The sequence below is a fragment of the Leptopilina boulardi genome, unplaced genomic scaffold (assembly GCF_019393585.1).
Source record: "Leptopilina boulardi isolate dan_hultmark-lab unplaced genomic scaffold, ZJU_Lbou_2.1 LbouV2_38, whole genome shotgun sequence".
NCBI lineage: Eukaryota > Metazoa > Arthropoda > Insecta > Hymenoptera > Figitidae > Leptopilina > Leptopilina boulardi.
The window spans coordinates 1315426-1341781 of record NW_026137951.1 but is presented as its reverse complement, the minus strand read 5'-3'; the positions used below and the strand labels follow the sequence as shown (position 1 = coordinate 1341781).

General features: G+C 27.4%; 4 protein-coding genes and 1 long non-coding RNA gene across 10 annotated transcripts in view; 2 read left to right on the top strand and 3 right to left on the bottom strand.

The window, feature by feature from the left end:
• LOC127288016 (myosin heavy chain, non-muscle) overlaps window positions 1-13410 on the bottom strand; it is a 37097-nt gene extending 23687 nt beyond the window's left edge. For 3 of the 4 annotated variants that reach the window (XM_051315202.1, XM_051315203.1, XM_051315205.1), the window contains exon 1: window positions 12745-13409. In XM_051315202.1, the coding sequence (XP_051171159.1) occupies window positions 12745-13101 (357 nt within the window). In that variant the 5' untranslated portion in view covers window positions 13102-13409. Of the gene's footprint in view, window positions 1-12744 lie in introns of all 4 variants that reach the window. The other variant, XM_051315204.1, reaches the window with a different exon arrangement.
• Window positions 13411-13511: 101 nt separating this feature from the next.
• Window positions 13512-18589, top strand: LOC127288020 (L-allo-threonine aldolase). 3 transcript variants are annotated; one of them, XM_051315209.1, is made up of 5 exons: window positions 13512-13613; window positions 16670-16734; window positions 16798-16915; window positions 16999-17082; window positions 17340-18589. In XM_051315209.1, the coding sequence occupies exons 2-5, from the start codon at window positions 16693-16695 to the stop codon at window positions 18209-18211; spliced, it is 1116 nt and encodes a 371-aa protein (XP_051171166.1). In that variant the 5' UTR covers window positions 13512-13613; window positions 16670-16692; the 3' UTR covers window positions 18212-18589. The 3 variants fall into 3 exon arrangements, with proteins under 3 accessions (XP_051171166.1, XP_051171165.1, XP_051171167.1); XM_051315208.1 differs by lacking the exon at window positions 13512-13613 and adding an exon at window positions 14658-14895; XM_051315210.1 differs by lacking the exon at window positions 13512-13613 and adding an exon at window positions 15836-15854.
• LOC127288022 (uncharacterized) lies at window positions 15891-17718 on the bottom strand. The gene is made up of 3 exons (XR_007843974.1): window positions 17580-17718; window positions 17316-17482; window positions 15891-16215 (listed from the first exon to the last, which is right to left on the bottom strand). It is a non-coding gene; the product is annotated as an uncharacterized LOC127288022 (long non-coding RNA).
• LOC127288018 (eukaryotic translation initiation factor 3 subunit D) lies at window positions 18457-22300 on the bottom strand. The gene is made up of 3 exons (XM_051315207.1): window positions 22033-22300; window positions 21904-21949; window positions 18457-20092 (listed from the first exon to the last, which is right to left on the bottom strand). Exons 1-3 carry the CDS (start codon window positions 22207-22209, stop codon window positions 18627-18629), a joined length of 1689 nt encoding a protein of 562 aa, XP_051171164.1. The 5' UTR covers window positions 22210-22300; the 3' UTR covers window positions 18457-18626.
• Window positions 22301-22753: 453 nt separating this feature from the next.
• LOC127288017 (leucine-rich repeat-containing protein 45-like) lies at window positions 22754-25546 on the top strand. The gene is made up of 4 exons (XM_051315206.1): window positions 22754-22964; window positions 23142-24454; window positions 24528-25152; window positions 25249-25546. Exons 1-4 carry the CDS (start codon window positions 22873-22875, stop codon window positions 25331-25333), a joined length of 2115 nt encoding a protein of 704 aa, XP_051171163.1. The 5' UTR covers window positions 22754-22872; the 3' UTR covers window positions 25334-25546.
• Window positions 25547-26356: the final 810 nt, after the last annotated feature.

Below are 26356 nucleotides of genomic sequence, written 5' to 3'. Positions count from 1 at the left end.
ACAACGTTTTTATAAAAGAAAACGAAAAAATAATTCTAGATAATATGTATTACTTTGGCATAAAATTAAAGTTATTCGGAGTTAACTGGCTTCTATAAAAAGATTAATTTCTTAAAAGTTTGTGCAACTCAAAATTAATAATAAAATGACTTGAAAAAATTATTCTATTTTAATTTTTCGTTTTTAAAAACGTTGCGGACTTCAGGTTCATTATTTTTTCCTCATTTTCTAATAAATTTTTTGTGAAATCATCTAAAATTTTAATTAAAAATCACTTAAAGTTTCAATTAATTTCAAAAATCTCAATTTTAAATCTTTGTAAATTCAATTAAATTTAAAAAATGTTTTCCAAAAATTGTTTGATAAATTGATAAGTTGATTCGAGGCCTGTGTTTTTATAATTAATATTTAATAGGTATTCGTTGGAGAAACTTATTAATATTATTAATGAGAAAAATGATAAGAAAAAGAATTGTCAAAATTTGACACGTCATAAAATTACTATTAAAAAAAAAACACGTGAAATCAGAAAAGGCCAACTTCAAGTTAGGACAGAAGGACAGACCAAGCATTTTATTATTATAAATAAATATATAATTCTTATTTTATATCCAAATAAGAATTATACCAATATAAAAAGAATTGAATTTTTAATTTTTTTATCGAGTTTTAAATAATAAAAAATAAAATTTGCCGAATAAAAAATATACAAAATGATAATTAAAAATTCCTATTTAAATTATAGTAATTTATTTCGGAACTATTGGAGCGACGAACAGACCAGATATCCGGATTTCAAACGAATGAGTTGTTGACACCAAGCGGATGTGACGTCAAATCTATACATCAGTATCGTACATCCTGTTCAAGATTTTTTTTTAAATGTCAAGAAATCAGGTATTCTCTTAATTTACTTTTGTAAATTATTATTAAAAAAAAAAAAATTTAATTTTCAATGCTTCTTTCAATTTGTATTCGCGCAAGTTATAAATTTGTATGCCAAGTCATTCAGACATTGATATCTTATGTGCGCGATATAATATCGCTTTCGCAAAAAATATAAAGATTATACCCGTTATTCCTTGAACGATTGAAAAAGATTGCTAAAGATTTAGATTACAAATTAAATACCAAGTAACATTTGGCAAACAAAAAAAAAATTTTTTTAACAATTTATCAAATTAAAAAAAAATAGAAAATACATACGAAAATATTAAATCACTGATAAGTACTTATAAAAAGAATTTGATGACGAATACAAAAATTTGTTTCATTTTAAATTACCTCATTTCTTGCATTAAAATACAATAATATTTACAAAAGTTAAGTTATTTCGATTGTTTTAAAGGAAGAAAAAAACAAACGGTAAATAAATAAAGTAAACAATAAATTAGCCTAACAAAAAGGAAAAACGAATTTATCCACGTCTCGAGTGTTTCGTAATTTTGTTTTCGCAAAACTTCAATAAACAACTGTATCGCATGCGATAAATTTTTTTTATTAAAAATGTCACTTTTTCATTAAAAAAAAAAGAAAAGAAAAAAAATTGTCAAGGAAATTAAAGTTCAAAATTCCTTCTCAATCTAACAGGAAGTTATCGCTTCCCGGAAATAGGATCATGGAAATTGAAATCTCGCGCAATTGGTATATATATGCGTGTATAATGCATAATATGTATATACTTTACACACTAAAGGTAGATAAATAAGTCAGAATTTATTGAAGCATGAGCTCATACCTAGGAGCGTCACCGATTGATTTGGTGTGCATTAAACCAAACCAAAAGTCATTGGTCGCTTTAAAAAAAAAAAGGAGAGCACATGATAAGATAAAATACTTGCAAATTCAATTTCGTTTAGAATTTTCCAATTCTATCATCGTAAGACAAACATTTTCTATAAATAGTTACTCCAAGTCTAGAAAAGAGAATAAGAAATTGAAAAAAGAAAGAAGGGACAAATTTTTTAAAAAGAAATAATAAAAAATGAAAAATTTAATTCCCAATAAACAATTTCCAAACAAAATAAATAATAAAGAAAATTTAATCATCAAAATTCTTTGCATTTTTTTAGAAATATTCTAAATTATCTAGAATAGACAAATTGACACTGCAATTGACTTTAGCCTTCTTAATCAAAAGATCATCATCATCATTAATGTTAACAAAATTTTACAATCTAGGTCATGAATACCTATAAATCTTTGAATTTATTGTAAATAACATAAATATTTCGCAAATAAAATTTCAAAAAGCACAGTGAAATTTTTTTTTTTTTTTTTTTATTCAAATAATCGATAACTTACTATCAAATAAATATTTACTTGAATCAAATAATTTTTGTATTTAAAACAAATACCATTTAATTGACTCAAAAATTATTTGGTCCAAGTAAATATTTATTTGATAATAGTAACCGAATATTTGAAATCAAATTTTTTTTCAGTACAGTAAAAAGAAAAGTTTATTTCAAGATGCTCGTCTGAAATTCAATTAGTCTGAAAAATAAGATAAATTTTAAAACCAAAATTACTGAATATCAGCAAATTTTTTTGACTCTTTTCAGTCAATTTTTGAGCTTAAAATCATACTGTGAAGACAAATTAATTATATGTCTTAGATCAAAGACTAATTTAACTTCAAATGTACCTTAAAATAAGATTTTTTATTTGTTCTATAAACAAAAATATGCAAAATCGAGCGTAAAAATAGTGCAAATATTTAACGTCGTGAATATATATATATAAGAGGAAAAAAGAAGCAACGACAGCTTGTGGGCGAGTTTAAAAACAATTCCGTTGCAAGACACCTGCCCAATAAACACACCGGGCCTTCAGCAGTAAACCAGACAGAGCGTACAAAGAAAAACGAATCTTAAAATCTACTGACCAACCACCAAAGTTCCTTAGTACCAATATTCATGCAGCGAATCCAATTTTTATAGCTTCTTAAATCATCAAAATGGGACAAAAAGATAAACTGGTTTTTAAAAATAGGTCACAGGAAAAGAGTTCCTAAAAGAGAAATATATTCAAATTTTAATTCGATTTAAAAAACAAATTTTTAATAATTACCCAAATATTAAAGAATCTATTTTTGTAAATCTTTGATTTTAAGAGAAAAAAGAGAAAACCTTGACAGCCACTCAAAAGAAAAGAAAAGAAAAAAAAATCAAAATTTTACCAATTGAAGGCATCATATAAGAATTCCACAAAAGGAAACCTGATCTCTTAAAAATGAACCAAAGTGCAATGTGTCTTTGGTGATTATTATCATTTTTGTTCATGGAGCAAGTACACACTTAGAATGTAAATTGAAAAGAATAAAACAAAAAAAGAATTAATGTCCAATACTGTTTACGAACAGTGACATTCAGCGAACTCGCTTTTCAGGGACACAATTAAATTTATGAAGAGAGGAAAAAAAAAAAAAAAAAAGAGACCAAAAAGTGTGTCTCAATGCTAACCAAAGAGGTGTCTCGATTACGTTGGCTCATCACGGAGCATGCGAGAAAGAGAGAGAGACCGACTTGAAGATAAAAGTAACCTGCTTGGATGAAATCCTCCGTGTCCGTTAAAAAGACATGTTTTTTTTTTTACCTCGACCAGGCATGACATCAGCTTCAAGTCCGTATATGCTACAGGCTTGCCCGGGCACATACACACTTTTAATAATATCCATATTCTTATATTCAAGTATTACCAACCATGACGTCATTGTTACCATGTTGGTAACATTATACATACTTCCGACTATAGCCCTTTTTATAAAGTATCAAGATTTTTTTTTAATTGATCAATAATTCAAAAAATTACTTTTTTTTTTTTTTTTTTTTTAAAGTCATTCAAGAAATGTTGAGCAGTTTTTCAAATGTGTCCTACATTTACTTTAATCAAACATCATAAAGTGAAAATTGATCTGTCCTCAATCGATTCTATGATAAAGTTTTGAAAATATATATATATTTGCATAAATGAATGGTTATTCTACAATGTAATTCGTTTAACGTCAACTATAATAGAGATAAGCTGTCATGATAAGAAAACATTCCTTTTCTTGACCAGATGTTCTAGTACAGTTATAAAAGAAAGTATAATAGATTATTGTCATGTAAATCTTATTTAAAGAAAAATGAGAAAAAAACACCTGTTTAAACTGTCTTTTTTTTGCCAAATAATATATTAATGACATCTTTATATAATATACTTCTCTTTTTCAACAAAAACTTAACCAAATTCGTTCAGATTTTACTACAATCATTACATTAAAAAAATAAATATGTATACAATTTTTATTTTTAGAGGTAAATAATCATTTTTTTTTTTAATGAATTTTTATTCTGACACAAATAAATTCTCGCTCTTCAACAGCTTGTATAAGGCTTAAATAGTTTAAATCTTGAAAAATGATATCCTACATTTTCTTTCGTTCCCCTGCTCTCTCAACTATACAATATATAAGATATCGTTCGAGGCTACTATACAGAAGCGGAGATTACTTGAACACTTGAACTAATTGAACAACTCGGAAGAACGTTTGTGATACATTACATTTTTTTTTCAATCTAGACAATAAAATTGAATTTTAAATGGCAAAATATTTTGATTATCAAAACAAAAGAATTAGTGAAGAAAGCTGTATCAAAATGAAACTGAAGTTACCAACGTTGATTCAACGAAAAAATAAAATTTAAGTATTCTAATTCCCATCAATGAAATTTGATTCTTTTCAACCCTCTGAAACCTGGAATAAAAAAAACAATATCATTGTTTTGTCTTGGATTTTCCGAAATTTCAAGTAATTTTCATATTTCCTCGACTCGGAAGCAATTTTTCTCGTTTGATAATTATTTGTTTCAATGCAAAAAATAATTTAAAAAACAGAAAAATTGCTTTCGAGGCGGGGAAAACAATATTTATCACTATTTTGTCACGAATTACTCGAAAATCCCGAAATTTCAAAATAATTACTATTTCCTCGACTCGAAAGCAATTTTTCTCGTTTAATAATTATTTATTTCAATGCTAAGAAGCCTTTTAAAAAATTGAAAAATTGCTTCCAAGTCGGAGAAAACAGTGATTTTGATTTTTTTTCTCACAGATTTTCCGAAAATCCCGAAATTTCAAAAAAAAATTCTATTTCCCCGACTTGGAAGCAAATTTTCTTTTTTTTTTAAAGACTTCTAGAATTGGAATAAAAATAATTATCAAATAAGAAAAATTGCTTCCGAGGCGGGGAAATAGCAATTTTTCTGTTTTTTAAAATTCTTCACCCTGAAAAAAGTAATCTCATATTTAGAGAAAAAATCCTCTTCTAATATCCTCTCAATTTTTCCTCTTAAAACAAAAGTATTCCACTTGAATGTAGAATATTTTTATTCTTTGGTGACTAATAATAAAACAAAACAATTTTTTTGAGGTTCTGATGTCAAAAACATTGAATTAAAGTTAAATAAATAAACAAATCTATTAATTAATGTAAGTAATTATAACTATAAATCATTAATTATATTTAATATTTAATTAAAGATATTTAATTTAGTGCATGATAATAGCTTTTCTTTATCAGTTTGTAACCATAATTGTCAAATTATATGCGAGAGGAAAATCCTCTCAAGTGAAGACTATTACTTTTGATACAATATATAAGAGGAAAATATGCATCAAATTAAGAGGAATTCGCTAGAATCAAGATTACTTTTTTTAAGGTGTTCGATCATTGAAACAAATAATTATCAAACGAGAAAAATTGTTTCTGAGTCGAGGAAATATGAAAATTACTTGAAATTTCGGAAAATCCAAGACAAAACAATGATAAATATTGTTTTTTTTTATTCCAGGTTTCAGAGGATGGAAAATAATCAAATTTCATTGATGGGAATTAGAATTCTTAAATTTTATTTTTTCGTTGAATCAACGTTAGTAACTTCAGTTTCATTATCAAATAATAATAAATAAAAAATTTCATAAAGAATTTCTTTTTTAAAAAAATAGTGAAAAAATTAAAAAATTTTAAAAACAAAATGATATTCAAAAGTTTGTACACTTTTTCTTGTATAATATAATGATTAGAAGTTATTTAAAGGATCCATTGTCATGTTTTTATATTCATTGAGAATGACTCACAAAGTGATATATATATTTTAACTGAAAAGATTCTTACGCAACGAAATGTATATATATATGAATACATTGTACCCCTATTGTGCGCATTCCAGTTGAATAATTATGTCTGAGAAATTCATTTCAAAGGAAAATTGACCCTTCACTTAATATAAAATAAATCTAATGTTCAACATTAAAAATAAACACGAATAAATAATTGCTCAAAAAATAAACAAATAATCTTTGTGCAAAATAGTCATAAACAATAAATGTAAATAAATTACAAAATTAAATAAATATATTTTACTAAAAAAAAAAATTGCAGAAAAAATTTTCGTAATTTTTTTTATTTCAAAAATCAATTTGGAAAATTAATGATTTTGCATTATAATATAATGTTAGATAACAAAATTCTTGGTTGGAAAATTTTGTTGAAAGTTTATTACATAGAAAAAAAGTGAAATTTTAATCCTATTAACAGAGCTCTTGAAACAAGAATGGTTTTCAAACTCGACTATATACATATGCACCCGCAAGATCCGATAAAATCACACGAATTCACACCATATATGGCTCGAGATAATGAAGTACCTACTACTTATTGCACAATTGTAACGTGTTTTTGCACCGGTTGCCAACTGGCTACACGATCACAATAATATAATTTCAATTCGAATACTAATTAAAAAATAATTTTTTTTTTAAATTTTAGTTTAAAATTCAATGTTTAAAATTATTATAAAAACTATATATTTATAATTATATATTTCATTATCAGTAAATATAAAGAGTAGTAAGAACAGTAGCATTTAGATAAGCATCAACAGAATGATAAATAAGAAAGCAACACCTATTGGACGAAAAAAAACCTATGACAATACAAGAGCAAAATTTAAAAAAAATAAAAATTCTGCTAAATGAAAATCTATCGCAAATAAATTAAAATTTTACGCAGGCGTTTTTGATAGAAATTAAAGATTTTTTTTTTTTTTTGACGTTTTACAGAAACGATAAATTTCATCGCCCACTATAAACAGGGTGCGAAATGGTAAAGTCATTTACACTGGCAACACGAAGCCACGTGGCCAAGTTGGTATCAACGACACGAAAATGACAACAACTTAGTACAAAAGGAAGTGTTATTCTCTCTCTCTCTTTCTCTACCATTTATAAGAGCAATTCTATTTTAAACAATATTGTAAATGCTTTTTGTTCAAGTCTTTATCTTCTTCAAAACGTTTTCTCCCATAAAAACCGCAGTCAATTTTCCAAGTTCACCACATTCAGAAATTGAAAATATAAAAGAAATTTCTTTTTCACATTTTTTTTTCGATAAAAATAAACACATGCACTTGTTGCTGAATGACTCATTTCATTTTGCCTAGACATTGACGTGAAACAATCAACTTGTCTTTTGATCCTTATCACTTATCATTGTGACACTAGTGATTGAGAGATAAAATCTATTATTATATTTTATAGTTACTGCTCTAGATATAATAAATCAATATATGTTTACATTTTGAAAATCATTAAATCAATAAATAATATACATATATAACGATGAATCAAAACAAAACATAATCTAAATTCAAAAATTGAAAATTAAATTCGATTTAGATAAAGAAACGATACGATAACATTTACACTATCTTCTCTGTGAGGATATAAAAATAGATCTGCCGGAAGTTTTTTTTTCTCTCTCGAGGAAATTTACTTTATGATCACAAACGTTATACTCATAACGGTGGATCGATTCCCGATTCTGCGAAAATTCCTGAATATGTTTTACCGCTTATCTTCACGAACGAAGGTTGCATGTAAAATAGTAGTTCCCCTCCTCCTTCTCTTTTAGTCTACGTTGCTACATTCGAATACTAAATAATGTCTCTTTGAAATTACTACAAACACAATTTATGTCGATTTGTACAAAAACCAGTTTTAAGGATTCTCTCTCTCTCTATTCCCAAAAGAAATCTAAACAAGTTTTTCTACTATTCTAATTTAAGGAAACTTCCATAATGTCGATCACCAAAAAACGAAACTGATTTTCTTTTCCTATTATTTCATCACTAAAAAAGAAAATAACAACCGTTAATTTGAATTTTTAAAACCAAAAACTAATTTAAAAATAGTTTAGAAATTATTTTAAAAGAATTAAAATTGCGATATAAAAAAAAAAAAATTGAACTTTAAATTGAGAATTAAATATTTGGGTTTGGTTTTTCCCAAGAATTCTCTGGTCACCAAAGCACGTCCGGTCGTGCTCGTTTGCCAGCATAAAGTCAGAAGAGTTTTACGAAACATTAAAGGCATTTTGCTGACGCTTCAAAAAAAAAAAAAAAAAAAAAAGTTTTTATAAAATTTTCGCAAGAGTAAACAGCATGTCATGCATTTCGCAGACAACTCTCGAATTTGCAAAATGGCGTCTTATGTTCTACTGGAGAGCAATCTGTTAACGAATCTTTTTCTCTCTTTCTTTTTCCTCCTCCTCCTTCACACACATTCTCTCCTCCTTCATCTCTTCCTAACCCTAAACAAAGATAACCTCTCTCTTTCTCTTTCTCCCTAAGTCTTTCCTTTGCTTTCACGAAATCTCTATAACCTTTTTTTTCTCACTCTCTTCCCTTCCTTTTTTTTTTTTGCTTTCTCAATCCATCTCGTTTTCTTTGTAGCCACTCTCTCTCTCTCTCTCTCTGTTCCTCCCTCACGACTAGTGTTTGCTGAATCAGTCACGCGTGAGTCACTTCAAGCCGGTCACGATGGACGTTTTAAGATTTAAAACCTTTGGGAGTTTCATCGATGGTAAAAGAGGTCGTCACGACCAAAAGAAATTGAGTTCTGTCAATGAATCGACAGAGAAAAATATGAAAATGTAACCGCCCTCAAATAAATGATTCCGATATTTTCAACGATAACGTGATGGTTTTTTAATTTTCTATCCACAACTATTTATCTTGGCATATATACGATATGCAAACTTCATTTTGCAATTCAAGGTTTTCATTTAACATCGCAATGATTAGTGAGATTCTCAATATATAGAAATTGTTTTCTGAGTTCTGTGAATAATTTTTTTTTTTTTAAACATCGGAATGTCAAGGTTCTTTAACAGGTATAGGTCCAATCGAATCAGACATAATAACAAACTGTATATATAGGCAAAACACTATTTGAAATCGAAATACAAAATTAGAAGAAATTATGTCAAATTAAAATTTTACTGAAATTAAAATTCAGCTAAAATTGTAAAAAAAAAACTTCAATTAAATAGAAATTCAATCACATATGAATTTCGAAACATTGGAAATTCCAACTTTTGATTTTTATAGAGAATCATATTTTATGTGTCTCGAAACTCTTTAAATACAATGTATTAAAAATTAATTTATGAAATGAATTGAATTTAAAAAGACATTAAAATATCAATAACATTCTTCATATTGTGCTGAAACATTAAATATAATTGTCACCAAGAAAAATATGTATATATGTATATGTATTCGTAAAAAGTGTGTAACGATTGAATTTTATGACAGTTCAGCAATCTTTTTATGACCAAAGATGATGCGATGACTGATACGAAGTCGCGATAAAATATATCCGGTGAAATGTATTTTTATTGTAACTATATTCGACTGTAGTATATATGCTATTTCTGCAGAGAGAAAAAGAGAGAGAGAGAGTTAAATGACACATGATTTCAATTATCTACACAAAGTATATTCATCACCAAGACCAGAAAAATAACTAAAGAAAAAATTTGCTTTATTCAAATTTAGCGTTTAAATTCATTTTTTTTTTTTAGAGAAAAATTGTAATTTAGAAATTATAATTTTTTAATATAAATTATAAAATTATTGTTATGAATAATATTAAGTCATTAAGTTGCTTAAATGAAAATAATTTTTAAAAAAAATTTAATTAATAAATTAAAATAGTAAAATAAATATATCAATAATTCTTCATGTTCATGATTTGTATTTGTAAGAAATTATCGACTCGTCTGCCTCTGAGAGGAAATCGTGAAATTTGCAAAGAAACAGTCACGTAGCGACAAGTCAAGGTTCCCTAACCAAAACAAAATCAGAGCAGGGTCATTATTTAAAAGAGAACAGACCTTTTCCCACGACAACATTGTCAAAACTAAATTAATCACTATTTTCTTGTCTAAATTTTTAATCTGAATATAACAATTTTTTATTTTATTAAAACACAAAAAACAAAATTTGCTCCAAATTCATATTTTACAGACAGAAATATAGAATTTATTAGTCTAACTTTTATTAAAAGAAAATATATATTTTCATGTTAAATAATATAAAATTAGTTGAACTAATTGAAACTTTTGAAAAAACATTGTTTATAACTTTGTAGCATAAGCGTATACAAATACTGCAAAACTGTTATTTAATTTTTATGAACATATCAAATTAAAGAAAAAAGGTAATTCCATTGAAATTAAAGAATTTGCTTTAAAAGTTGCATATATATAAGTAATATGAGTTGGTTACTTGAAAAAGGTTAATTTTATCGCAACTGATAAGCACCTCTAGGAAACGAATATATAATAGAAATGTCTAACACTGAAACAAAGAACTGATTTTATATGGTTTTAGAAAATATTTTATTACCCAGTGTTAGAATAATTTATATGTTTCTAAAACTTGAAACGTTTATGAAAATTAAATATTCAAAAAAAAAAATAATTTACGACAGTAAAATATTTTTTTAAACTAAAATCATAAATTAGTTTTTTTTTTTTTAAATTGATACAAAATTATAAACATGTTTTTTTCAATTTTATATTTTAATGTAAAACTAAATAAAAAATAAAAAAAAATTTATAAAATTTGAATCTAAAGATACAAAAAAAAAATTCATTTATTTGCACGTTTAGAAACGAAGAAAAATTCAATCTTATCTATATTCTAAATTCACAAAGAAAAAATATTATTCTTGAATCTTTTTATGATGGTTCAAAGGTCTTAAAAGATAACTATAAACAATTTTTCTTTTGTTATTCGACAAAATTCATTAATTTAAAATTCAATATTTTAAAAATATTATTGTCAAAATAAAAGATAAAGTCCAATTGTCTAAAATGAGTTCTCCACCTTCTTCTCTATACCTTGTTAACTAAACTATAATTTTCTTCTTAGTCGAGAAATGCAAGTTTACATATATATGCAATTACATTAAAAAAATGTTATAAGAAACATTTTGTTGTTTGATCACTAATATTTTCCTTTATGACGAAACAAACTAAGCGGAATTCGAAATGTTTAACTTTTTTAAAAACCATCCTATACACCTATATAGAAATCTCTCTCGATTCTCTGAAATAGTTGAAATATTTCGTACTACTTTCTTACACTGCTTTTATGTTGATTGCATAATTACTGTTGAAAGACGTGAATTTTAAATAATTCTGCCACTGCAAATAATCATCATTTTCACTTAGGTGAGAATTTACCTGCCTAAACTTTCAATATAACAGAGTTGTGAAAGAAATTAAATAAAAAAAAAAAAAAAAATCTGCAAACTATCCTTTCATAAGTCTCACAATTTTGTAATCAATGATGAAAAAGAAGATAAATATGAAATGTAACCTTAATTTCAAATTAATCAACAATGGAAAACGAATTTTTCAATTTTAGTTCAAATTTTAACTAAATATGAAATAATGTTAATTTAACGATATTATTAAAGGAGACAAAGCGAAGAACATATGCTTTTGACAGCCGCAATAAATCAATTATCTCAACTCGTAAACTTAATAAAACTCTTTAATCAAGTTAAGAAAAGCTGGAATAACGCCCTTCCTCTCAGTCTATCGCCTGCGGATGCTGTACTTGTTGCACAAATGACAGATAGAGATGCAATCACTTTGCGAGTCCAGTGATCCTCGAACAGCTATCTATATCTCTCTCACTCTATATATATATATATTGTACTCATAAATAAAACGTATTCAATTCACGTACATTGTGTAGTATTTAATAAACATCTGTTTATGCGCTTTGAATATTCATTTTCTTCTGATAACAAACATCAATAAAGAAAATTGTATACATATATAAGCAAGATTCATTGAGAGGTTAGAAACCTCAAGATCTTTTCACTTGCAGTTTCATTCTTTTTCTTTTTATAATCAAGAAAAGATCGTGTGCTCATTGCAAAAAATACTCTCGATTCCGCATTACGACGCCTCGTCGGTTCACTTTCCGCCAATGAAACTGAGTTGGTGAGAGTAGGTGTGCTTTATGGTTAGGAAACTCGCGCAGCCAATGGCAGCTGCAAAGGATAACCGTTCTAATCTAACAATCAAATGAGTCTTTCTACAAATTACTATTTCAAAAATACAATTCTAATTATATGCTTCAAATTTTGAATTTAATTGTAACACATAAACAAAGATATACCTAATTTAAATACCGACAAACAATAAAGGGCCACAAGAGTTTGAGGTTAGATTGCCCGGCATAAGTCATGCCAGGAACTAATTCAACCTGATCAATTCGAAATCTCTTTAAATGAAAACAAAGTGTCTTCGAACACAATTTACATCAATTTTAAGTAAAAAATTACAATACTTATGACACTAGGGAAAGTGAAAAAAAAAAAATTGGAGTTACTCACATAAATTAATCCAGAGTAGTAACGGTCCTTAAGATTATGTAGAACAGAGGCTTCATTGAGACAGGTGAGTTCGGCCATGTCCTCGACCTTGTCGAACTTGGGCGGATTCATCTTCTGGATATCGTCCTTGGCAACGTGGACCCTTTTGCCGGTCTCGGCAATCTCCACCTCGACCTCGTCTCCACGCTCCCCTTTGATACCGGCAGCAACAAAACCCTGTGTTTCGTGTGGTACCCATACCAATTTTTTCTGAGTCCATTCCGCCTGGGTAGCCGGGTCATTGAAATTGTTCCTATCCACAGAAAGAATTTTAAGCTCCGGGTCAGAGCGATCTACCCTCGAGTCCCCGTCCGCCATTTTTCTTTAGCGTACACACAATGCGCTTTCTCGCCTCGCCTGTTGGAAAAATATTTAACGCGCGCGCGCACGCGTTGCTCCCTTGTAATCACGTCTTTACTTTACCACCACACGTTTTGTTTTCGTAAGTAACCCTTTTTCGCGAATAATAATAATTACACGATCATTTACCACCGACCACTCGTTTAACTCCACGGTTTCGATAACTCTTCTCACGACGAAACCGCACATGTATAGCTTGGCGGTCGACACACTACTTCGCGACACGGAATCCAAGTTCCCGGCTATCCGACTCTACCCATATTGCTTGCGTTCTCCAGCTTGCTGTCTCTCTCTCTCTTTCTCACTCCCTGTTTCCCTCTTAATTCAACTACACTTTCTCTCTCTTTCTTTCCCCCAGTAAAGCTAACCTCTTCTCCCTCTCCCTTTATCGCGGACTCATTTTTCTCACTGTCACTCCAGCTCTGTCGGTCAGCACAATTTCACTACTTCATCTTTGCAATTTAATTCAAGTACGACAACACTAATTTCATGATTTGAATTTTAATAAGTTTTAAAATTACTTTATACAATTAAAAATAAATTGGAGTTTGTCAAAATTAGCATGCTTTTATATGAGAATGATTTGCTGCTGTCGGTTATACTGAAATGCTTGAGGTTCACAAATTTGCCGCTTGGCGCGCCACTGTCCGGTCAACTGTCTTTTTTTGAATTTGAAAATACTCAAATTTTGTTTAAAGTATCACATTTTTTAAAAAAGTTAAATAAAAGTTATAAAATATTAAGAATTAAGTTATTTAAGTAACATAAATTTTTTAGAAATTTTACAAATTGACAAAAAAAATTTTTTTAAATTAAAACATATGTGAAAGACGTGAATATAGACAAATTATATATTTTGTTTTATTTGCACAATAATAAATAAAAATAAATTTTTCATTATTGTTAACAATTTGTCTATATTTCATTTCTTGAAATTTGGTACAAAATATTAATTTTTAACATGGAAAAACGAATAGAAATTGTCTAATTTCACGTCCTTCAAATAAAATTGATTATTAATGATCAATCATTATAGATGATATTTTTTTGTAATTACTAAATATTTAGTATTTCTCCTCCATTTTTCAATTTGTAATTATTAAATAAATATAATATTACTAAACAAATAAGTAAAAAAAATTAATTATTTTACTTATTATACTTTTTAAAAAATAAAAAAGTAATATTCATAAGAAAATTAAATTCATTTAAATTTCAAAATAAAAATTTTATTTTAGTATTAATTACTTATGAATTTTTTGTTGTCATAATAATGAAAAGACTTGAAATTTGAGTTTTAATTTATATTACTAAATGATAACATTAAAGAGAAAAATTTATCAGTTTAAAGTTTCCACATCATTCTCTTTTATTAAGAGCAAAATGATAAGCAACGATAAAATAATAGATGAAGATTAAACAATTAGTATATTCAGTGAATGTGTATTTTATACATATGTATATATATACATAAGTGCAAGTATCGAAGTTAATTAGCCAATTAATTCATCACATGATATAACTAAGTGGGGACGTCAGTTTTACTTATGACGGCGCAACAAATAGTGGATTATTATATTTTTTTAAATAAAATTTTATAATCCAAAAATTTTTGATAAATACTCAAAATTACATTACACCGTCATTTTATAAAATCTGCAAAAAATTTCTGCCTAAAAGAGTTAAAATTAACTTTCAGTTTTAAAAAACCAGTTTTTATCGATTCAAGCGTTTACCTTCTGAAAGTCACTGGTAAGATTAAATTAATATGTTCATTATTATAAAAACTTTCCAATTGACTTTTAATACTACGCGAAATACAAATAATGTATATAAATAGCTTTAAATTTTATATTATTTGCAATAATTTATTTATTTTAATATTATTTTGATTTTCCATTAATATTAATTATTATTTATACCTTGTTTAAGTTCTTTTTTTTAAATTTTAATCTAAAAAATATTAACTGATAAAACATTGATATCATTGTAAATTAGGTAATTAAATTTGTCTCCAATTAAATATAGATAAACTATTTTATATCCTATTTGGTAATTCGGACCATATTTTTTGTTAATCTAGTTAGTTACTTGCCCTGAAATAATTACTTTATTAGGTATGTAGAACTTCTCGTATTAGTGAATCAATCGAAAAAAAACTTTTACCATAAAAAGTTGGAAATATATATATTTTTTTTTTAATGGAAAAATGGAGGAGAGACTAATATTTATTAATGGAAAAATAATAAATATTATGTTAATTCCATAAATAGTAATTAAAGAAATTGATCCTAAAATTATATTTATTTTTCATCTACACTGGATTTATTTTTATATGAAAATAAATATTTTAATTTAAAAATTAATAAATATAGAAAAATTTTCTATTGTATTTTAAGAACGAGATTGCTATTAAAGTTTCTCATATAAAATTAAAAAATAAAAATGTATCTCATATTTTGCACATGCAATCAAAAAAAGATTGTATAAGCTGAAATTCAGTTTAAGGTCATGTTTTCGTCGCGACAACCACTATGAGTGACCATAAATGGACTATCAATCCCATATAGTGAATGAATACTGTTTTGAAATCCAACAGAGCAGGAAAGTGATCATTGCCTTGTTCGCAAAATGATTCACTCTTTACGAGCAAAAAAGGATTGAAAACCTGTATCGCCGCGATATTTAATAACGTAATTAAGTCAAATACCGTGCGTATATTCGATTCTTCCCCATAAAACACTATTTATCGCTTATACACATTATTTCATGTTTTTTTTTTGTTTATCAATAAACACGTCTTGTTACAAGACAATCATAAAAAAAAACGATAATTGCTTAATTAAATTGTAAAAATGATGAATAGAATAATTATAAAGGAGTTGTTTTTTTTTCTCTTACTTACCAATGTGTTTTAAAACCAAAGAACTTCATCTGATGACTCAAAGATTAAGAAAATTAACCTTTTAAAGCAAATCACTTTATTTTAATTACGATTTGAAGTCTATCGACGTAAAATAATAGTTGAGCATCAATTTTCACTTGTTCATTTCCGAAAATCTGTTTTCATTTCTGAAAATAAAATTTTTTTTTATCATATTATTTATAGAAAAAAAATTATTATTTTTTTTACCATTTTTAATAATCTATAGATTTACATATATAGGAATATATCAATTCTCCAAGTCAACAAAATAAAATTAAAATCCTTTTTTAACGTTTATTATAATAAAATTTTCAGTTTCTGAAGAGGGCGGTTGTACCGTCGAAACGTTAAAAAAGGATTTTAATTTTATTTTGTTGACTTGGAGGATTGATATATTCCTATATATGTATTGATATTTCACCGAGTGATAAATTCTGTTATACTGAATCTATAGATTTAGTTTATTAAATTAAAAATAGAAATTTTTGATGATTTTAATCGTTTTGACTAAAAGTATCGTCCCTTGTATTTATCTTTTAAAAATTCTTTTTATGGTTTAAAAACAAAATTTTTTAAAAACTCAAAAATTTATTGTTTCAGATTGAGAATTATAATTTACAAAAATGTACGTTCAAATTGAAACTGAAACGTGTGTAGAAGACACTGTAAGTAAAAAAAAAATTTCTTCATTTAATTTTTTCGTAATTTATATTTAATTATTATTTCAGATTACTCTCGTGGATTTGAGAAGCGATACAATTAGCAAACCGTCAAAATCAATGAGAACAGCAATGTCTCTAGCTGAAGTAGGAGACGACGTTTTTGGAGAAGACCCAACTGTTAAAAGTAAAATTTTTATAGAACTAATAAATTTTTAATTAAAAAAAAAAAAAAAAAATGTTACGCCAATATTATAATTTAATTGACAGAACTTGAAGAAAAAGCTGCAAAATTACTCGGAAAAGAGGCTGCTATTTTTGTCACTTCAGGAACTATGGGAAATTTAATTGCTAGTAAGTTTCGAATAAAAAATAAATTAATTAAACGTTATCTATAAAAAAAAACCTAAATTTAAATAATTTAATAAACTTATTTATTTAATAAATTAAAAACTGAATTACAGAATTTGAAATTAAAAATTCTTTTAAGAAAACTTTTTGTATTCTAATTCATTTTTTTTTATAGTTTTCAATGAAAAAGTTATTTTTCTTTCTGTTTAATATAAAAATTTTAATTATTTACTTACGTTTATTACGATTTTATCTTTCAGTAATGAATCATTGTAACATTCGAGGTTGCGAAACTTATTGCGGAGAAGATTCGCACGTAGTGTTACACGAACAAGGAGGTGCTGCTCAAATAGCCGGCGTAACTCTTTGTCCCTTGCCAAATAATAGTGATGGAACGTTTGATCTAAAAAAATTTCAATCAAAAATAAAAGGCGATCGACAACATGAGCCAATTTCAAAATTGGTAATTGTTGAAAATACATTTAATGGTAAAATTGTACCTCAATCCTGGATCAATGAATTATCATCAATAGCAAAGAAACGTTCACTCAAATTACATATGGACGGTGCTAGATTATGGAATGCCTCAATAGCATCTAAATTATCAGTTAAGGAAATAGTATCTGAATTTGATTCCGTGACATTTTGTCTCAGTAAAGGTTTAGGAGCACCCGCTGGCTCTTTACTTTGTGGTACAAAAACATTTATCGAGAATGCAAGATCAATAAGAAAAGTTTTAGGCGGTGGTATGAGACAAGTTGGTATTCTTGCCGCAGCTGGATTAATTGCATTAGATGAAATTGTACCATTATTAGTTAACGATCATCAAAGAGCTTATAAAATAGCAAAGGCAATAAATGATCTTAATTCAAAAATTATATCCGTTAATTTAAATGAGGTGCAGACAAATATGATTTTTGTAAAAATATCTTCGGAAAAAATTACATCTCGAGAATTTGTCCAACGATTAAAAACAACAAGCACCAATCACAATGATGATAAAATAATAGTCCGAGGAATGGCCTTAACTCCACACTCAGCAAGATTTGTTCTCTATTATGAAATCGACGATCAAATGGTGGCTGCTGCTATCCGTAAATTTACCTATGTTATAAAAGAATTAGATCCTTAATTATATTAACAATAAAATGACAAATTGATTATAAACACTTTAATAAAAATTGTTTTGTTTTGAAAAAAATTTTACATTTTGCCTCTTCAAAGAATATATAGTAAATAATATAGTGATAAAAAAAGGACAATCTGAAAAAAAATGTTTCGTTAAAAACGTAAATTATTCAATGTAAAGTAATAAAATAAAATATAAAGAAAATAAAAATTACCGAAATGTATTGAAACAAAATAAATCTCAAGATATTTAGCGACTTCCAAATTGTGCTTTCTTTTATTATCACAGTAATAAATAATTTGCTTTTCACAACGATAGAAAAAAAAAAATCGTCGTCCTTTTAGCCAATATAAATTACTGCAAAAAAATTGGTAGATTCTTGTAGAAAATCAAATGTAGATGATTTTAGACGTGTCTGTTAACTTTGAAAGGCATCATTAATAGGTTCATCTTCGTCATCTTCATCTCCTTCGCTCTCGAAAGTGTTATCAGGAATATCATAGAGACGGATCATTGGCTTATTCGGATCCTTCATTATCAAATATTTGCCATCCTTTTGTTTCATGCAAATATCAATAATACATCGCAAAATACCCCAAGCATTATCCATATTGAGATTAATTTGAGTGGCAAATTCATTCGGTTTATATTGTTGTGTTCCAAGAATGACATGTTTACTTGAATCGCGTACCATTGCTCTTGAAACATATCCAAATTTAATTTGATCAGAACCAGCGAGAAGTGCTTGAACTGTCCATTTTGCCAATTTACAGGCATTGTTACGTAATTCATTGGCGAGTACTGCACCGCGTTGTGTATCCAATTTTTGACGCCATTCAACGCCATTAGCGAGTTTTGAGTCCCATTCGTTCAATGCTTTTACAGTTAAAAATTGTGTTTCATTATTTGGACCCTGCATAACGGCATCGTGTTCACATCTTGAAATTAATACAATTCCATTGTTCAAATCCCATTTACGATAACGATAAGCGACACTTGCAACGTCACTTTCTTCCTCTTCGGAAATAAATGGATTACCCTCATCGAATTTATAACGTGGTTCGTTTGATTTAAGAACTTGTTGGGAGAAATTATGATTGATGAATGTGGCTTCCAGAGCCAAATTTCTCGGTGAATTCAATGAATTGCCATCATCTTGCGGTGGTTCAACGCTTGTCTCATTAACAGTGAGTAAATCGAATTCAGTATTGTCACGCTTATCAAAAAAGAGTTTGTCGCCAATTTTTTCAATGACGATATCCCATGAATAATTACTGCGTGTGCAACACATAATTGTGGCGAGAATAGCGTCAGTTGCATAAACAGTGCCTTCAGTTTTGGAAAGTTTACGAATCACTGGATCGTCAGTTGTTGTAACAGTGTGGAAAATACGATCAATTCTTTGTAGAGGTTTCTCATTTTTCACATTGACACGATCATATGATTTATCATAATATTCGAGAGAGCCACAGCAGAGAACATCCTCACCGTCTTTAACACCAGGAAGAGATAATTTTGCTAATCGTGGGAAATCCATTTCCTCGATAGTTACCCAATCGGGACGTACAGTGACAGAAGCATCGCGAATTTTAATTGGTGGTTGATTTTTATGATTTCGAAAACCTTGCTGACGACCCCAACGTTTTGTTTGTCCCTTACGTTCACGTTCACGTAATTTCAATTTGCCTAGAGCTTGCATCTGATTCATTGCACCTCGTTGACCGCCACGACCGCGCATATTGCGTTGATTATGTCTGCCATAACGTCCACGTTGATATGGAGGTTTCTGTACCCTCGTGGTGTCCACCAAGTGGAATGTCGACTCATCTTCGTCGTGATAATAAGCGTATTGGCTTCCAGAACCAAATTGCGATGCATATTTATCTACAAAAAAAAAAAAATGTTAAATGTAAAAATCAAAAATATTTTTGTATTTTCCAAAAATTATTTAATTTTTTAGTTTCAATTTTTATTTTAGCTACTAAATTTTGTAACAAATTGATCGATTATAAATTAATTTTTTGAATTTCAAACAATTAGCTTAAATGTTTATATAAATCAGAAATATTTATTTTTTATAATTTTTGTTTTACTTTTTTAACGTTTCAATTAAAATGATAAAAAATAGACTTATATATTGATTTATAAAAAAAATATATATATAAAAACAAGTTTTATTAAATTTATAGTTGATAAATGTCAAAGAAACTAATTTTAAAAATAATAATCGTTGTGTCTATTTAGCCCGCTAACGGGAGGAATAGTGGCGATAGATTATTTAGCCCGCTAACGGGAGAAATGCAAGATTTTGGCTATTTAGCCCGCTTATTTTAAAAAATCACAAAAATGAGAACTATTTAGTTTGCAGTAAGTATATTTAAAATATTTTTTGTTTTTATTTATTTATTCTAGAATAGTAAAATATTTTTTATTATATAAAATGTATATTAAGTGCAATTCAAAATAAGGCAACCGTTTATTTAAATATATTAATGTGATTTAATACAAAGTTTATTTAATCCAAAATGAAGTGGTAGGATTGTTTATTTAAAATATATTATATTATTTAATTTAATTAATTATTTAATTAAAGTTGTGGTAAAAAAAAACAATTTTTTGTTAAAACCAAATTTATTGTAAGAAACTTGTTTAACTACAGGTATATTTATTTTTTAATAAATTATTAGAAAATAGTTTATGAAGGGTTAAAAATAAATAAATTTCTTTGATGGGAATTAGAATCCTTATCTTTTATTTTTTTCGTTGAATCAACGTTGGTAACTTCAGTTTTATAAAAATGTTGAAAAATCACACTTCCTTTGTTGACGTTAAATTTCAAAAAATCATAACTTCCTTTATTTTTATCACAAAAAATAAAAAAAATACGTATTTTCTTATTTTTCATATAGATTTAAAAAAACATGATTCGGACAAAAAAAATTTTGAATGAAAATTTCCCGTGGAATGCCCCATACGTATTTACAAAATACAAGAATTTTAATTGTATTTCAAAAATTAATTTTTATTTGATAATTTAAAGTTTGAATAGAAAACAATTCCATAAACTACTTTCTAATAATTTATTAAAAAATAAATATACCTGTAGTTAAACAGTTTTCTTACAATAAATTTGGTTTTAAGAAAAACTTGTTTTTTTACCACAACTTTAATTAAATAAATAATTAAATTAAATAATATAATATATTTTAAATAAACAACCCTACCAAAACAATTCATTTTGGAGCAAATAAACTTTGTATTAAATCACATTAATATATTTATATAAACGATTGCCTTATTTTGAATTGCACTTAACATACATTTTATATAATAAAATATATTTTATTATTTTAGAATAAGTAAATAAGAAAAACAAAAAATATTTTAAATATACTTACTGCAAACTAAATAGTTCTCATTTTGGTGATTTTTAAAATAAGCGGGCTAAATATCCAAAATCTTGCATTTCTCCCGCTAACGGGCTAAATAATCTATCGCCACTATTCCTCCCGTTAGCGGGCTAAATAGACACAACGATAATAATATTGAAGAGCAAATTAAATAACAATTTTACATTGTTTTGTATAAAGTATTCTACTTTATTTGAATTAAAAGCAAAAAAGCAGGCAATTCCCATGGTTTCCTTTTAAATCATTTGAGGTTATGATTGTCAACATTAAAAAACAATAACTTACTTGTAAATTTCTTATCCTGGAATGCAGATCCCGTCCAATCTGCTATCTGAAAAATTGATAAACAATTATAAAAACTTGAAATACATATTTAAATAGAGTTTCTAAATATTCTCGTGGCATATGTCTTACCTTGCCGAGCCTATCTCCTTTGGAAAATGGCTGGTACGGCATGTCTTTAAATGGATCAAGTAAACCAAAAGGACCCCATCCATCCGCATTATCTTGAATAATCGGTGCTACAAAATGAGCTCTATCATCTTTATCATTAGCATCATCGTGTAATCCACTATCATCGTTGAAACTCATTTTTAAAAAAGAGAAAATACAACTTTTTTCACACACAGTAAACGCGTCAACACCGCGACCGCACCGGATGTCGCGATACAGGAAATACTTCTATCGCCATGACACTTTTGCAGAGGTTAGTTTCTGCGCATGAGCAAACTTTTATTTAAATTTGAATTTTTTGAAAAATTTATTTTGATAAAACAATAATTAAAAATAAATACTGTAATATTTGGTTTCTAATTAATTTTGATATTGTTCAATTAATTAATGGGGTTTTTTTTCGAAAATAAATACTTAAAGGAAAGTTAGACACTCGTGTAAGTTGGGTAATCTGTTGTCAGGCGTATTAAAATACAAAATTCAATTAAAATGTTTTTTAAAATTATATATAATTTTTGTTGTCTTTTGTAAAATTTTAAATATATATATTTTATATAAATATATTTTTGATAAATATATTTTAGATAAATATATTTTAGATTAATGATGATTTTTATTATGAAAAGGGTTAATTAAGTTTTCGATACGGCACTGTTGTGTTTTTGCAGGTGGTAACTCTGCTGGCGTCATGTGTTCAGTTGAGGGTTGTTATGTCAAAATCAAAAGTTTGTCTAATTTAAAGTACAAAATTATTTGTTTTTTACGAAGAGATTTAAAAATTTCATAAGTGTTTTTGTAAAAATGCTGAATGATTACGAGTTGTTTGTGCAAATATGTAAAAAACGGGGAGTTTTGGCGCCACTTGAAGTTTCAGAGGCTATCAAACTTGGCAGGTAAATTTAAAAAAAAAAAATTTGTTTAATTTAAAACGTTTTTATTTATATAAGATATTTAAATAACTTTATTATTGTTGTTGTATTTTTAAATTATCAACGTGTCAATTTATTGATTTTTCGAATTTTTGCATATAACAAAAAACAAAAATAATTTAAATTTGTTTTTAATTTCAGTTCTACGGGAGAATTAAAATTATCTTGCCTTTCGATAATAATACCAATATGTGAAGTTTTGAGTCAAATGTTAGTGTCCAGTTCATTGATAAAACACGTTGATCTTAGTGATTGTATGCTACTACCAAAAGGATTGAATACTATTCTCAATGCACTTTGCGATGGTTCCAGTGTAACAAATTTAAATCTAAAAGGCAACAGTATTAGCGGTCCCATTGCTCAACAATTGGGTCAAGTTTTTCTCTGTAATAACACTCTAAAAAGTTTACATCTCGAATGGAATAGTTTAGGTTCTGATGTCGAATCATTCACTATTTTATGCGATGGTCTCTCAAAGAATCATAATATTGAAGAAATTGATTTGAAATATAATCAAATTTCTCCACATTGCGCGGAGGCTCTATTAAAAGTATTAAAATACAATAAATCATTGAAATCACTTGATTTAGCGTGGAATACACTTGGCCTCGATGGTGGACGAACCATTTTAAATGGGATGCAAGAAAACAAAACAATAATTAGCCTCAATCTTCGAGGAAATTGTTTACCCGACGATCTTATGGAATCCATTGAGCAATGCACTTTTGAGAATAAACGACGACAAGCAATTTCCAAGACAAACATTGAGATAGCAAAAAATTATGCCTTGAAGGAAAATGTCTGTCCAATTTCCTTGAGTGACAACAACAACAAAGTAATTAATAAAACAAAAACCTTAAAAAAAAGAATACGAAAGAGAGACAGAGAGAAAATTCTACTTCCTGTATCCGAAGACAACGAGAATGGATTCATATCCTTGAGTGATTCAGATTCTGATTATTCTCGTTTGAAAACTTTAGTAACCACCAAGGCAGGAGAAACAAATTCTAAATCAACGATTTTGGTCGACGACAAAAATTCCAATTGTAAAATTAAGGAACTCAATCAAATTCTCCATGAGAGAACATCTGCGATAGATCTTTTAACGAATGAAATTAAATCAAAACAGTCGGAATTAATTGATTCCAAGTCACAGATCAATAAATTGGAGAGGGAAATTGAAAGACTGAAAAATGAAAAGGAGAATTTAACTTTGGAAAAGGCAAAAGAGATCGATGAACTACAAAAAAATCATATGGAAGAGAAAGAGATTTTGGAAAAAAGTAAAAAAGATCTAGAAGACTCTTTCGCTAAAACTGTTGCATTAAAAAAAGATATTGACTCAAAAGTTCGTAGATACGAAAAAGATATTCACAAGAGTTCCGTAGAAATTCTTGCCTTGAAGGAAAAACTCTTGTCCTCTACTCGAGCCTACGAAGATCTCATTTCCACAGGTAATTTCAAAAAAACATAAAAAAAAAATAATAATTTTTACTAGCACATCTAATTTAAATTTTGAATTTTTAGGTAAAACAGAAATCCACCGACTACGACGTGAACTCTATGAACGCGATAGTAGACATAAAATAGAATTGAATATTCTAAAAAAATCTTTAAAAGATTCAACAGATGCTCTCGAACAATGTCAAAATCAATTACAAAAAATAAGAAACGAATTAAGAGATTCTTTAGAAAGTCAATCGAATTTAAAAGCAAAACTCAAAGAATTAGAACATATTTCTTTAAAATCAGCGAGAATTGAGGATTCATTATTAAAAGTAAAAGAAGAAAAGGAATTATTTGAAGATAAATATAATGATGCACAAAGAACAATTGCAACACTTCAACGGCAAAATGCAAGTCTTGAAGCCGAATTAGTTGAACCACAAAGGCGTTATAATCTTTTACATGAAGAATTTGATCAGGAAAAAAAGAAAGCCGAAAGATTTAAAGATGAATTAATAGAGGAACGATCTAGATTAAGGGAGCAAAGTATTCAATTACAAAAAATGACGTTGCAAATTACAACGTTAAATACACAAATCAATGAAATTCAGACAAGTCATGCCGAAGAGCTTCGAGAAAAGGAGAAAGAAAGGAAGCAACTCAAAGAAATTATTGCTCACAAGGAACGTGATCTAAACGATTTAAAGTAAGTTCTTTTTTTGTAATTTAATTTCTTTTTTTTCGTCTCATTTTTGTAAGTAAATGTAAAATTCAATAAATTAAAAATTAATTTACTTTCCAGAGCGGAGGAAGTTCAAAGAGCTGGTCATCTTTACGCAGCTTTCAGTAAATATATTACTTCAATGGGACCAAGTGCTCCATCGTGACACTAACATAATATAAAAATTCGAAAAAAAATATTAAACTGAACTTTCAAATATAATAAAGTTTTGTAAAATAGAAGTTATAGTTGTGTTAATTTCAAAAATTAATGCATTTATTAATAAATTGATATTTTTTTTCGACGCTTCAGTAAAAAAAAATATTTTTTTGTAAACATTCAGAATGTTTTTTTTTCAATAATAATTTAAATGATTAGAAATAAACTATGAGTATAATTATTCATTGACTATAGTAATTAAAAAACAATAAAAATGCCACATTCATATAATAAAAATATAAGAATGTCATTAATGCTAAGCATTCATAAAAGACCATCAACAAGAATAATTTACATTTTATTCCTGGTAAAATGGTCGTGAATGAATTCCAATCCTTGAACTCACGATCGTATGGAAATAGAGATCAACTTCCGCATTGGCGACACTTAAGTTCCGAAGAACTCATTTTAGTTGTTCGGAGAAAATAAAAAAAAAAAAAAAAAAACCAATTGTTAAATAGAAAAAAAAAACTTCTGAAAATCGAAAAAGAAAAATTATTTCTTGGACAAAGAATAAAATTTTGTTATTAAATATAATAAAATTTAAATCTAGATCTAAATCATAAAAAGTATGAAAATTGATTTCACTTTTTTTTAATGATTTGATTTTTTAAAATTGTAATTTAAAAGGATACAAAAAAAAAAAAATGAAGTCTTGAAAAATTCTTCTGAAACATCTGTTGATTTTGAACAGATGCAAAAAAAAGAAATGAAAAATTGATACACAATTGAAAGAATTATCTTTCTTTGTGAGTGTTGATTTGCAGTTAAGGACGACACGACAGGTTTCAAATGTAGGTTTCTTGTCGTAATGCCGGCCCTCGTTTTGGTCGTTGCAATTGGAAACACTTATCCACGCCTGGGTTTCTCGCTAAGTGATTTTCATCGTTTTCCTCGTATCGTTACTGGTCGCAAAGCCCGCCTACCACGACTGCAGTTTCTCCACGAAATTGCCCAACGTCCTAACGAA

What these genes read in the sequence shown, in the direction of transcription:
- LOC127288018 (XM_051315207.1), bottom strand. Translation starts at nt 22,209, where the DNA reads ATGAGTTTCAACGATGATAGTGGATTACACGATGATGCTAATGATAAA. An exon ending in AAGGAGATAGGCTCGGCAAG is followed by an intron (nt 21,950 to 22,032) that starts GTAAGACATATG and finishes TCAATTTTTCAG; the next exon opens with ATAGCAGATTGGACGGGATC. An exon ending in CCAGGATAAGAAATTTACAA is followed by an intron (nt 20,093 to 21,903) that starts GTAAGTTATTGT and finishes TTTTTTTTGTAG; the next exon opens with ATAAATATGCATCGCAATTT.
- LOC127288017 (XM_051315206.1), top strand. Translation starts at nt 22,873, where the DNA reads ATGCTGAATGATTACGAGTTGTTTGTGCAAATATGTAAAAAACGGGGA. An exon ending in GAGGCTATCAAACTTGGCAG is followed by an intron (nt 22,965 to 23,141) that starts GTAAATTTAAAA and finishes TTTTAATTTCAG; the next exon opens with TTCTACGGGAGAATTAAAAT. An exon ending in CGTGATCTAAACGATTTAAA is followed by an intron (nt 25,153 to 25,248) that starts GTAAGTTCTTTT and finishes TTTACTTTCCAG; the next exon opens with AGCGGAGGAAGTTCAAAGAG.
- LOC127288020 (XM_051315209.1), top strand. Translation starts at nt 16,693, where the DNA reads ATGTACGTTCAAATTGAAACTGAAACGTGTGTAGAAGACACT. An exon ending in AAACGTGTGTAGAAGACACT is followed by an intron (nt 16,735 to 16,797) that starts GTAAGTAAAAAA and finishes TTATTATTTCAG; the next exon opens with ATTACTCTCGTGGATTTGAG. An exon ending in AGAAGACCCAACTGTTAAAA is followed by an intron (nt 16,916 to 16,998) that starts GTAAAATTTTTA and finishes TTTAATTGACAG; the next exon opens with AACTTGAAGAAAAAGCTGCA.